Source organism: Vicia villosa, linkage group LG3, assembly GCF_029867415.1.
Source record: "Vicia villosa cultivar HV-30 ecotype Madison, WI linkage group LG3, Vvil1.0, whole genome shotgun sequence".
In the NCBI taxonomy this organism is placed as follows: Eukaryota; Viridiplantae; Streptophyta; class Magnoliopsida; order Fabales; family Fabaceae; genus Vicia; species Vicia villosa.
Window position 1 is genome coordinate 183,622,116 of NC_081182.1, and position 14,238 is coordinate 183,636,353.

Here is a 14,238-nt window from a genome sequence, read left to right on the forward strand (position 1 = left end):
TGTATTTTGGGCAGAGTACCCCTTCTACTCCGATTATTAATCCATTGCCTATTAAAAATTTTTTTTTTTCAAAGTTAATGCATTTTAATGTAAATGTTAGCAAATCAATAATAATTGTGTCATTATATTTGGTTATTTATTTATTTAAATAATTAAATTTAACATTAAATTAAATAAATAAATTATCTTTATCTTTATTATGGAGAACACTAATTATTATGCAGCTTCTAAAAAATCTAACCCTAATTTTTTATTCTTTAAATTTATTTGTTTGTTACATTTTTTTTAAAATTAATTAAGTTGCTTCATTTGATATAATAATAAAAATTAAGATAAATGAAAATATCAATTCATTAAATACAGAGAAAAAGAAAGAGAAATAGGGTTAGATTAGGAGTTGTATTAGTTGATCCATTCTATATAATAAAATTTTTTATATAATAAAGAATAAAGATATAGTAAAATAAATATAGACTAAACCACTTATAAAAAAAAAACTCATACTTGTTCTAATTAATAGAGAAAATCGCTGCTGGAAAATATGCTATTATTATTTTTTGATCACAACAAACTCATTGAATTTCATTCAATAAAACATGTTCAATACAAACAGGATTCAAATTCAACACACTACGTTTAGCCCAAGAATTGGCCGCCCTTGCAAGGGAGTGAACAACCATATTCGCTTGACGTTTTACAAACTTAACCTTAAAGTTAGGAAAAGACTGAAGTAAACTAGAAATAGACTTAATAATAATAATACTGAATTCAGAAGCACTCTTATTATTAGAGTATAAAGCTTATGTAACTCTCTGGCAATCACTCTCAAAAATAACATAATTCAGGTTCATCGAGATAGCTCCAAGAATAGCCTCTTTAAGGGCTAAAGGCTCCGCCTCAACAATGCTAAGAGTCCCTGGATAATATGCTATTTAGTACGAAAAAAATTGAACAATAAACACAAAAATGTACCTGTGTTATTAATTTAATGGATAATTTTTAATTTATTATAAATTAAATTTTCTTTTTAATAAAAATTATTGGATGTTGTAATAAATAATGGTTGAGATTTATTCTTGTTTTTCTAATTTTTACTTTTTCTTACTAATAAACATTTTCTTCTTTTTCTATCACCAAAAATTTTTCTACTTCTTTAAACAACACGTTGAAACCAAGTAGCAAATTATTCGCATAGAGCATAAATATAGGGGGTGGTATTTGCCACATGTACCACTTGTGTCAGAATAGTATGGATAATTGAATGCAAATTGTGTAGTATTGCATAACCACCGTATCCAAATAATGCTACGGTGCTTTTCAATTTTTTATTATATTAAATGTTTTTTTTTTTGAGTTTTTTATTATATTAAATGTTAAGTTAGTGTATATTGTGTGATTAGTGGGACCCATTTTAAAGTTTTAGATGAGTAGTATGGATATTTTCAAATTTTAATTAGGTGGTTTAATAATTGAGAAGTGTAAAATAATTTATTATATTAAGTGGAGTCCATTTATACCACCAAATTGGGTGGTATGGATGTGGATGCTCTAAGATGTACGAAAATTTTCTCCTATACTTCAAATCTTTAATAAGTGTATTTTTTTTTTTAAGCAAGTAATATAATAAATGTATACTTTATATAAAGATGTACCAAATCTTTTATAACTCTATCCTTTAAATAAAAGAAAATATTGGAACTTGAAGAGTAAATCCTAATAAATCAATATAATATATTTTAAATCTTTATAATAATATATATAATAACAAATTTAATATTTCCAAATTTGAAAGCATTCCAATCTATTTTAGGTCTAAAAATATTCGAATAACAAATGGTTTAGGGTTTTTATAATTCTATTCTTTAAATAAAAGAAAATACTGGAACTTGAAGAGTAAATAAATCAATATAATATGTTTTAAATCTTTATAATAACATAAATTTAATCTTTTCAAATTTGAAAGCATTCCAAATTATAAAAAAAAAAAAAAGAAGATTTAGGTCAAACTATAAAAACATATGGTTTAGGGTTCAATAACGTATGGTTTAGGGTTTGTGAAAGTTCACCAATCATTCTTCACAGCTACACAATCAAATCATCTCTCTCAATTCACAAATAACAATGAAAAGAAAAATGGTGAAAGGAAGGAAACTCAAAGACAGGATCAGTGATTTGCCTGATCCTCTATTGCTTCACATTCTCTCTTTTTTAAACATCAAACAAGTTATTCGCACTTGTATTCTCTCCCCAAGATGGAAGAATCTCTGGAAGTATATTCCCACTCTTACATTATTTACCACTGCCGAAATTTCCACCGAATTCGTCTCTCGATTCTTGTCTCTTCGCGATAACTCAACAGATCTTTACTCTCTAAGATTTCGCACTAGTAATGTCACGGAACCTAGCCTAGTCGAAACGATTCTAAATTATGCTGTTTCACACAAAGTCCAACTATTAAATGTCTCTATTGATTGTGATATTCAACACTTTCCAAATTGTTTATTATCGTGTCGTAGTTTAACCTCTCTTCATCTCTGTTTTAATCATCCTACCGTTTATGCTACAACCATACTGTTTCCTAGTTCTTTGAATATGCCACTATTAACCCGCTTGGATCTATGGCTCTTTGCCTTTAGGGCCGGCAATGATGGTCGTGTTGATCCATTTTCAGCATTAACCAATTTGAAAAGTTTGACAATGGTGTATTGTAAAGTTGCGGGTGCGCAAAACCTTTGCATTTCAAGTACCAAGCTTGTTAGTTTATACATAAACATGAGTCATTATGCCCCCGAAACCTATTTTGGAATGGAACTATATGCTCCAAATCTTTGTACCTTTAATTTTAGTGGTATTCCTGTTCAGAAACTCTGCTGGGGAAAGAGCAATCTCTCTTCGATCAAACGAGTAAGTATTGATATAATAGCATTTTGGAAATCAAAGGAGACTTCATTAGTTCTACTCAAGTGGCTGAATGAACTTGCTAATATGGAATCGTTGATGATCTCTTCATCGGCTCTTAAGGTACTTTAGGGGCAAAAAAAAAGCTCTCTTCACTTAACACTTACAACGACCTGATTTTTTTTTTTTCAGTTTACACTTATAAGATCCTAATACTTGTTGTTTGTTTAGGTTCTTTCCTTAGTTCCGAATTTATTGGTTGAGCTTCCTTCCTTGGGTAACTTGAAGTCACTCAAGGTAGAAAAGAGACAAATTTCACGAATGATACCAGATGGAATAGTGGACATTTTGATTCAAAACTCGCCTTCACCAAAGGTTTACATCATAGATTGATTAAGGTAAAATGTGAATTCAACTTGTTAAGAAATGTTTATCAAGAGTTTTTGGTAGTAAGTGAAAAATGCTAATATTTATATATTTGTTTCATGTTGTATAGCCTACTGCAACCTTGGTCAGAAATTGAAGGCCTCCTAATGGATTTGCAACTCTTTTTTTTCCTCATTTTTGTGAATTACATATTTATTGGTTACTTTAATCAAGTGTTATAAATTGATGTTTTGAGCAACATAGCTTTTTTCCGTTATGCAATATATTTGCATCAAAGTGTGTTTGAAGAGGGTGATGTGAATTCAGCTTCACATCCAAACGTTGCACATTGATCTGTCGTTATTTCCAAGCTCTCCTGCTCTATCAACATACATAGCTGCAAACAATAATAGTTAGCTTCTTTATATTTTCTTTAGGCTCTTTATATCTTTATACAAAGAAACCAATCTACGCCTATTATAACGTTCATTCAATAGATCATAAAAGTATAATTACTTTGATATGGATATTCATTCACCTATGTTTGCAAATCAATGAGTTACTCAAAATATGGTAAGAGTATTTTTTGTTTTTCACTCAATTGGTCACACAAACCATGTTTTGATGTTTTTTTAGGTTTTAAAATATTTCACTATTTCTTGAACTTGAATAAAATAAAATTGTCTAAGGCATCATAAGTATTACTTCATCACTCTAGTGAAAAATCAAAACTATTCTTAAAATTCGAAAACGTATTTTCGAGCGCATCTAAAATACATTAAACTCTTCGTAAGTGAGTAACACACTCATTTTGACAAAAAGAAATATCTAAAAATATACTTCCGGAAGAAATCCGAAAATACACTTCCGGAAACATTTGTGATGAGAAATTCTCACCATCTCACAAGTGTCAAAAATAGACAATTCCTTATGCTACAAATTAAAGAAAAAAAGAGTACTGTCAAGTGGTTGCCTGGGTGAGGATACACTTCACTTATCATCGGATGCTATGGGCGGATCCAATGGAGAGACTGGTCTTGTTCTTTTGCATTTACGATACGAAAGCCATATTTTTAAGCTTGAGATTAGCATAGAAAAATTTGACCAGCCTTGGATAGGAAGGTTATGATTTATTGGAAAGGAAGTCTTTGATAAAATTTTGACACATATTATTATAGGGGATTAATACTTTAAAAAACTTTTCATCTAAATAGCAGATTCTGAACATTTTTCGATTTAGAAAGTGCATGTTGAAGTTTTCTTCATTAGCTCTGAAGCAAAAGGACATTGAAGAATAGAAGTTTGATAAAAAAAATATCCAGTGAACATGACTCTTGTTGAAGCCATGAGATTGATGATAATAGTGACCAAAAACCATGCCCAATAATCAAGAACCATCTTCTCCAATCAAACGCCTAAGATTTAAAATAGTCTTAATCACACAAGATCACTAGTTTACAAAACTCGTCGAGATTAAACACTTCACGCTTGCTTACAAACCTCGTGTTTGAAGGATTGTGGGTTTCTATGTCATTCCTTAGACAACTTCACATATACAACCCTCTTGTTGGAGAAACTACCGACTTTTATGTCCTTTCTTAAATAATTTCACTTATACAGACCTCTTGAGAGATTATGGACTGTTGTGTCATGAATCAAGCCCGTTGAGCATCAACAGTCTCGGCCAATTCGGCCCCCACCTCATCCGACACAGAGAGGAATAAAATGAGAATATATGAGATTGAACACGTCCCACATGCAGGGGCGACTCGCCTCCCCCCTCTATTATAGGAGATGGATCATCAAGCACACTCCCTAACTCAAAAAGAGTATCCTCGTCATAACTGTATAGGACGGAGTCACGCTAAACGTAACCTATATTATAGGCGGAGGAATCAACATCCTTCATCAAAGAGATGAAGTTATATCTACGTAGCAGGTTTGGTCCATATTTTCAGTAACTCATTGATTTACAAACATACATGTATTTTATTATCAAACTAATCAGACTTATGATCTATTGAATGAGTGTTAATTTATGCACCCTTAAGAGAATATAAAGAGCCTAGCAGTTATAGGTGTAAATTGATTGCATTATAATCATGTGAAAATTTTCAGCAATAGCTCTGAAATCCATCATTATAGTTGGATATATATCCTTGCTGGCTATATTACTTTGCTTTCTCTCGCACCATTATAGTTTGTTAATCTTGCTTTCTCTCGCACCATTATAGTTTGTTGATCTTACTTTTCCTAGTGCTGATTTAGTTGCAGCTATGCATGTTGGAATCATAAGAGAGCTTAGGTATAATAACAGACCAATCCGTAATGCTTCGACTGAAAATGGACAGGAATTGAAACCAAAAATATAAAACCAACAACTGGTGGTTTCATCAAAACATCAATTTATAAAAACAAATTAAATATGTAATACGCAAAATGAAGAAAGACAGAGTTGAATTGAACTCATGAGTTGCATAGACAATTTGTTTACATTAATGACAGCAAGGTAAATGAGATCATCAACATTGTGGTTATATGCAAAATCCATTGGGGGGACCTTCAATTTCTTCATATATTTAGTCACATGACATCATCTGCTTTATTTCCAGACCAAGGTTGCATCCGGCTATATAACATGAAAAAAATATATATAAATATTAGCACTTATGTTGCTAAATTGGTTCTCAAAGCTCTAACTTTGAAGGCAGACAAGCTAGGATGATGACTTGATGTTGTCATCTATAACAGTATATAATCTCATAAACTTAAACTATCTCAACCAATTTATACATGTTAAACAAAAGATCTAAAACTCCATTAGAGTGCCTACCAAAGCTTCATTTTCAACATAAACAGATAGAAACCACAGAGAAAAATAGTAATTTATAACCATAAACATTGTGGGAAACATAAACAAAAACGGATGTAAAAGCAAAACTAAAGAAAAAGTCTCTCTTTAAGAAGTTGAATACACATTTTACCTTAATCTCTAATGTAAACCTTTGGTGAAGGCGAGTTTTGAGTCAACATGTCCACTATTCCATCCGGTATTGATGAAATTTGTTTCTTTTCTACCCTAAGTGACTTCAAGTTACACAAGGAAGGGAGCTCAAACAACAAATTCGGAACTAAGGATAGAACCTGAACACACAAGAAGTCATATTTTTGATAAAATTTATAAATACAATATAAGAAGTAAGCATATTAAGAAAACTCGGGTGTAAAGCGAAAAGGGGCTTTTTTCGCCCCTAAAGTACCTGAAGAGCCGTCGAAGAAATGATCAACGATTCCATATTAGCAAGTTCAGACAGCCAATCGAGTAGAACCAATGAAGTCTTTGACGATTTCCAAAATTCTATTACATCAATACTTACTCGTTTGATAGAAGAGAGATTGCTCTTGCTCCAACAAAGTTTCTGAACCGGAATACCACTAAAAATAAAGGTACAAAGATTTGGAGCATACAGCTCCATTCCGAAATAGGTTTTAGGTGCATAATGAACCATGTATATATATAAATTGACAAGCTTAGTACTTAAAATGCAAAGGTTTTGCTCATTCACAACTTCACAATATTCAAACTTTTCAAATTTGTTAATGCTGAAAATGGATCGACACGACCATCATTGCCTGCCGAAAACGCAAAGTGCCATAGACCCAAGCTGGTTAATAGTGGCATATCCAAAGAACTAGGAAACAATATGGTCGTACCGTAAACCGTAGGATGACTAACATAAAGATCAAGATATGTTAAAGTGCGACATGACAATAAACAAGTCGGAAAGCGTTGAATGTCACATGTAACACCGATATCTAATCGTTGGACATTGTGTGAAACCGCGTATTTTAGAATTGTTTCGAGCAGGGAAGGCTCCATGACTTTATGGCGGCGAAATTCTAGAGTGTGCAGTTCGGTTGAGTTATCGCGAAGAGACGAGATTTGAGACACGAATTCGGTGAAAATCTCGACAGTAGTGAATTGTGAAGAAATTAATTTAAGAGTGGGAGTATACTTCCAGAGATTGATCCATCTTTGGGAGAGAATACAAGTGTGAATAGCTTGTTTGGTGTTCAAGAAAGAGAGTAAGTGAAGCAATAGAGCATCAGGCAAAGCACTGAGCCTGTCTTTGTTATGAATATGATTTTCTGTCTTCATGATTATAAGAGGAAAATAGAAAAATACCTTGGGAAGCTACATGCTATAGGATTGTAAAATGAGAGTGATGATTTGAAGGTGAATGAATGATCGATGGATTTTCTGGTAGAAACTCTCGGATGCTGCCACTGTTTCAATAAACTCCTAACCTTGTTTCTTACAACTTGATAATTAGGGGACTTATCTCATTCATATTTCCTTCCACAAACCCTAAACTGTTTGTTTCCTTGTTATAATTAGGGTATATTTTGTTGAACAAATCAAAGTTCAAAATGTAAACGTGGAAGAGACCTTAAAAATAACTTATTAAATTATTATTTTTTGTTGATACAGATTTATTAAAAATGATTTTAGTTTTACATTATTAATTTTTTTTTTGTGAATTTAATATAAATTAGTAAATTTTAATTTAAGCTGATTTGTTAAATATTAAAACATAAACTTTGTTATTTAGTAATTTAGATTTAGATATCATTTTTCAAAATTTTAACATCAGTATGATGTATTTTTCAAAAATATATCTCTTTAAAATAATTTTACTACTTAATTTAAAATTTTTGAAATCTTATCTATTAATTATAAAGAGGTTAAAGAAAATGCACTTATAGTGTAAAATTATTTTACACTGTCATCCAATTGAGATTCATCAATAAGTCATGTCAAATTTTGACTTAACTAATGAGAGAGAAAGCACTGTTTTCCTCTCTTCTCTCTCTTAGCCTAGTTCTCGCGTTCTTGTTTCTTCTTCTCTGGGAGGGTTTTTTCAAGCTTTCATGGAGTGGAAAATGACTCATAAGAAGGGGTTTCGTAACTTTGCTCCTAGGTGGGATTGCTTTCTGGTGAACAGAGAGAGGTTGGGTGGTTTGCAGGAGGGAATGATTTCGATTTTATTTATCTTTATCTTTATTATGGAGAACGCTAATTTTTATGCAGCTCCTAAAAACTTAAAATTTATTATGCAACTCCTAATGTAACCCTAATTTTTTATTTTTTAAATTTATTTATTTGTTTAAAATTTTCTTTAAAATATCTTTAAATTAATTAAGTTGCTCATTTTATATAATAACAAAAATTAAGATAAATCAAAATATCTATTCATTAATGAAAATTCTAGTAATAGAGGATCAATGTCGTATCGGATGTTATGACATCCACTACTGAACAGATTATTAAATTAAGCAGTAAGTGAACAATAACAGTAAGGAACACAGGAAATTGTTTACCCAGTTCGGTGTACAACAACACCTACTCTAGGGGCTACCAAACCAGGGAAGAAATCCACGATAAGCAGTATTAATTCAGAGGTAAACTACCAGTTTACATCCCTCACTTAAAATCTACCCAATGCAATCTCAATCTAATTCTAGACCTGAGTTCCTACTCACTCCCCCTCAACCACAGCAGTGATAACAACCAAACAATCACAAATAAATTCAACTTGAAGACACACTTCAAACAAATCTTGATCTTGCTTAAAAGCTTCAATCAAGAGACACAACACTCGTTCTTAAAAGCTTAGAGTGGCACAATAAATACAACTCAAAAACACCCTACTCTAATACAATTATCAAAGTAATAATTGCTTGGCTCACAAGAGAACACTAAGAACAATAAAACCTAATGCACATAATGCAACACACTGAATTCTCTACGTAAAAATCTATGCCTCTTCAAGTTGGAATACCAATCTTCTTATAGGCAGAACATGGGCCTTAGGCCTAACAAACACAAATTAGGGTTAACCAATTTAACCTAATTTCCACATAATTAGGGTGTTAACACATATGCTGTAGACGAGACCTTCTACTCTTATCCACTCAACACTAAATAGATAGTTTCCTAAAATATAGTCTGAGATAAATAAGGAAACATAACAGAAAACATAACAGCCACTGTTGTCAAATACTGATGTCACAACATCCAGCATGACATCCAACTAGATCTTGTATAAGCTTAAACATTCAAATCCTGCAGAACACTACAAAAAAACATGTCATGACATCGGTCAAGACATCAGAACACACAAAGATGTTTTACCATAAAATGCAGCCAATCAAGAACATCTACAAACTCCCCCTTTGGCAAATTTTTGGCTAAAACAACTTGTCACCATATCAGAGATCACATGCAGCAGAAAAGTACACATCATACACCCAATCATGCAGAATAGCTAATACACTACCACACCGGAAAATACCAATCTGGAACAACTTCTGAAACAATTCTGGATCAAACACATCTCCCCCTTTTTAGCCATAAATGAGCCAAAGCAACCAAGAAATCCAAAATAGTTACATACCATTAAGGAAAACCATTAAACACACCACTAAGACAAAAAATCCAAAAGGCAACAAAAAAGAAACATCAAAAGTACACAACAACAAAGGCACCCAATTAGCCGACAATTTCCCTTTAAAAGGCCAGCTCTTGACTTGGATAGAAGTAATCACTTGACATACCTGATTATCAGTAACTTCCAACTCAGGTTGGGCTTCATCAGTCTTGTCTAAATAATTTTTGAGAAGGATGTCTAAGACATCACATTCAAAATCACCATCAGAGTCTGAGCTAGCTTTGGCCTTTCTCTTCTTGGGAATCACTTTGCTCCAAGATTTTGGAGGACCAACAGTAACCTTTTTGGAGGAATCAGTACCAGCTTTCCTTTTGGAGGGACTTTGATCGGCTGCCTTCTTGCTTTTTCTAGTCATGAGCCTTTTGCACAAGACTTTGAAACCATCAAGCACATCTGATTTTTCTCTGATGAAGTTTATCCAGGTATACCTTGAATAGTCATCCACAACCATATAAGCATACTTCTTCCCACTAAGACTTTCTACCTGACATTCACCACAGACTTTTCTTTCATCAATTTTCAGCTTTGGGATCCCTCTCACAGCTTCCTTGGATATGATCTTCTTCATTCCTCTTAAATATAGAAGTCCAAGTTTTTGATGCCACAGTTTAACCTATTTTTCTTCTTTGGCTATAGAGCATACAGAAGAGTAATTTGAGATTTTAGGCTCCCATAAGTAGCAATTATCCTTAGATCTAGATCCCTTCACGACTTCCTCATTTTACTCCATTGGTGACAACACATTTTTCTTTAATGAATCTGACATTGAACCCTTGATCACATAGTTGACTGATACTATTAAGATTTGCAGTTAGTCCTTTCACCAGCAAAACATTATCCAGATTTGGAACTCCAGGATATTCTAACTTTCCAACACCTTTGATTCCCCCTTTTGCTCCATCACTAAATGTCACATAACTAGTGTAATAAGGTTTGATATCCACCAATAGATTCTTTATTCTAGTCATATGTTTTGAACAGCCACTATCAAAATACCAGTCTTCTTTGGCTGATACCTTTAGAGAAGTGTGAGCTATTATAGCAACACTCTTAGCCACCCATTGTTGATTCTTGGCAGGAGTATCCTGTTTGGGTTTGGCATGATGTGTATGGTTAGGATATCCATTTAGTCTGAAGCAAAATGGCTTTATGTGTCCAAATCTTCCACAGTAGTGACACCTCCATCTTTGAAATTTCCTCTTTGTCTGGTTCATGCTTCTGTTCCCCTGATGTTGAGACATTGGTCTTGACATCTGGTTAGACTTATGATCTTCATGCTTTGACCTTTTGAATCCTAAGATGGATTCCTTTTACCAACAAATCCTATTCCAGACATGTCTCCTGCTTTCTGACCAACTTGTAGAATTTCTTCTAATGTGTAAGTACCATTATTTAGCATCTTGACAGATTTTGACATTTGGTCAAATTTGGAATTCAACAGGATGACTTCACTATTGAAAGAGTCTATAGTTGCAAGATGTTATTTCTTCTCAACTTCCAACTCCTTTATGAGTTTCTTTTACTTCTCCTCTTGTAGGCACACTTCAGCACTTCTGGCACACAACTTCTTATATAAGGCAGCAAGTTCATCAAAGGTTAGCTCATCATCACTTGAATCATCATCAGATGCACATACACTAATTAGGGCAGTGACATGTTTTACAAATTCCTCTTCAGACTCACTCTCAGAATCTCCATCAGACCAGATGATAGATAGCCCTTTCTTTTGCTTCTTGAGGTAAGTGGGACATTCATTTCTAATGTGTCCAAAGCCTTCACATCCATGGCACTGAATCCCTTTGCCTTTGTTAGACTTTTCTTCAGATTTAGATCTTCTACTGGAATCATAAGTCCTGCCGGTGTCGGAGGGGATGTTCTTGACATTTGGTTTGGTCTTCTGATCTATTCTTTTTATAAATCTTTTAAATTATCTTTCAAGCATAACTATAGCTTCTGATAGATTTTCCTCACTTCCACCATTACTCTCTTCTGAATCCTCTTCAGTATTTGACACAAAAGCTATGCTTTTGTTCTTATTTTCAACTTATCACACATTCCCATCTCAAATATTTGGAGGTAACCAATAAGTTCATCAACCTTCATGTTGCTGATATACTGAGCCTCTTCTATAGCAGTAACCTTCATGGCAAATCTCTTGGACAATGATCTGAGAATCTTTCTGACAAGTTTTTCTTCAGATATTTTCTCTCCTAAAACACCTGAGGTATTGACAATCTCAAGAATATTCATGTAGAAATCATGGATGGTCTCATCCTCATTCATCCTTAGATTCTCAAACTTAGTATTTAGTATCTGAAGTCTAGACATCTTTACCTTGGAGGTACCTTCATGAGTTAATTGAGAGTATCCCAAACCTCTTTGGCCAGTTTACAGTGATGCACAAGTTTGAACATATTCTTATTTATTCCAATGAACAATGCATTCAAGGCCTTAGAGTTGCCCCGAGCCAACTCTTCCTCCTCCTTGCTCCATTCTTCTTCACGTATTAACACAGTTGTTCCATCTTTCTCTTTCTTCACAGGATGTTCCCATCCTTTGTTTACAGCTCTCCAAGCCTTGCTATCCACAGATTTCAAGAAGGCTATCATACGAGGTTTCCAGTAGTCATAGTTAGATCCATCCAGAATGGGTAGTCTATTCATAAATCCTCCATCCTTGTCCATTGTACCAGAATATATTGTCCCTAGATCTCACCAAGAAAAAGCCAGGCAGGGTGCCCGCTCTGATGCCAATTGAAAATTCTAGTAACAGAGGATCGATGTCGTATCGGATGTTATGACATCCACTAGTGAACAGATTATTAAATTAAGCAGTAAGTGAACAATAACAGTAAGGAACACAGGAAATTGTTTACCTAGTTTGGGGTACAACAACACCTACTCTGGGGGCTACCAAGCCAGGGAGGAAATCCACTATAAGCAATATTAATTTAGAGCTAAACTACCCGTTTACACCCCTCACTTAAAACCTACCCAATGCAATCTCAATCTAATTCTAGACCTGAGTTCCTACTCACTCCCCCTCAATCACAACAGTGATAACAACCAAACAACTACAAATAAATTCAACTTGAAGACACACTTCAAACAAATCTTGATCTTGCTTAAAAGCTTCAATCAAGAGACACAACACTCGTGCTTAAAAGCTTAGAGTTACACAACAAATTACAACTCAAAAACACCCTACTCCAATACAATTATCAAATTAATAATTGCTTGGCTCACAAGAGAACACTAAGAACAATAAAACCTAATGCACAAAATGTAGCACACTGAATTCTTTACGTAAAAATCTCTGCCTCTTCAAGTAGGATTACCAATATTTTTATATGAAGAACATGGGCCTTGGGCCTAACAAATAAAAATTAGGGTTAACCAAGTTAATCTAATTTCCACATAATTAGGGTATTAACACATATGCTGTAGACAAGACCTTCTACTATTATCCACTCAGCACTAAATAGATAGTTTCCTAAAATATAGCCTTAGATGAATAAGGAAACATAAAAGAAAACATAACTGCCACTGCTGTCAAATACTGATGTCACAACATCCAGCATGACATCCAACTAGATCATGTTTTAGCTTAAACATTCAAATCCTGCATAACACTACAAAAAACATGTCATGACACAGTCAAGATATCAGAACACACAGGGACAAGACATCAGAACACTTGGTTGCTAACGCAAAGGATATAGCTTGGACAACTTCCATCATCAAGATGTTGGATGTCATTTGGAAGACAAACATTCCGGCAAAGACCAAGATTTTCTCTTGGAGATTTCTCATCAATAGACTTCCTTTAAAAGATCAACTTGTCAATAGAGGTGTGTCTTCTCTTGCATCCATAGATTGCCCTTTTTGTGCTAGCCACCCGGAATCTTTGGACCATCTTTTTTTCAATTGCCATGTCACAAAGGAGGTGTGGAATAGAATCTATATGTGGTTGGGTGATGATGTGATTCTTTCTATGGAGGATTTCAAGAGTTTCGGGAGTTTACAAGAAAAGGTGAGGAACACCAACGTTAAAGTTATCCTAAACACGATATGGATAACTCTAATTTGGTGCATTTGGAAAATGAGAAATACAATCATTTTTGATAACGGCACCTTTTGCTTCGACGAGGTGATATCAAACATTATTGTATTTTTCATGGAGATGGTTTAGTAGTAAGGAGTTTCCTAGTAGACTTAATTTTTACGAATGGTACAAATTGCCATTGCTTTGTAGAATACCTCTTTAGGGTGTTCTTGTTGTAAGGGTTGCACCCCTAGTGCGATATCTTATATACAATTGCTTATTAAAAAAAAAAAAGAACATCTACAATTAAATGCATAGAAAAAGAAAGAGAAATAAGGTTAGAGTAGGAATTGCATAAGTTGTTCTATTTTATATAACTACGTAATAAACCCGTGCGTTGCACAGGATTAATTAGAAT

The 14,238-nt window shown here is 33.6% G+C and overlaps 1 protein-coding gene and 1 pseudogene across 1 annotated transcript; one reads left to right on the forward strand and one right to left on the reverse strand.

Moving 5' to 3' along the window:
* The first annotated feature begins 2,121 nt into the window (after positions 1-2,121).
* On the forward strand, positions 2,122-5,636 carry LOC131659498 (F-box/FBD/LRR-repeat protein At1g16930-like). Its single transcript, XM_058928682.1, has 3 exons — positions 2,122-3,021; positions 3,130-3,273; positions 5,499-5,636. The coding sequence occupies exons 1-3, from the start codon at positions 2,122-2,124 to the stop codon at positions 5,634-5,636; spliced, it is 1,182 nt and encodes a 393-aa protein (XP_058784665.1).
* A 157-nt stretch (positions 5,637-5,793) lies between these two features.
* On the reverse strand, positions 5,794-7,487 carry LOC131656997 (F-box/FBD/LRR-repeat protein At1g16930-like; annotated as a pseudogene).
* Between the last annotated feature and the right edge of the window lie 6,751 nt (positions 7,488-14,238).

Excerpts from the sequence above, each read along its gene's own strand:
- LOC131659498 (XM_058928682.1), top strand. The coding sequence starts at position 2,122 with ATGAAAAGAAAAATGGTGAAAGGAAGGAAACTCAAAGACAGGATCAGT. Across the intron at positions 3,022-3,129 it reads TCTCTTCATCGGCTCTTAAG|GTTCTTTCCTTAGTTCCGAA; the intron begins GTACTTTAGGGG and ends TTGTTTGTTTAG. Across the intron at positions 3,274-5,498 it reads AAAACTCGCCTTCACCAAAG|TTTGTTGATCTTACTTTTCC; the intron begins GTTTACATCATA and ends GCACCATTATAG.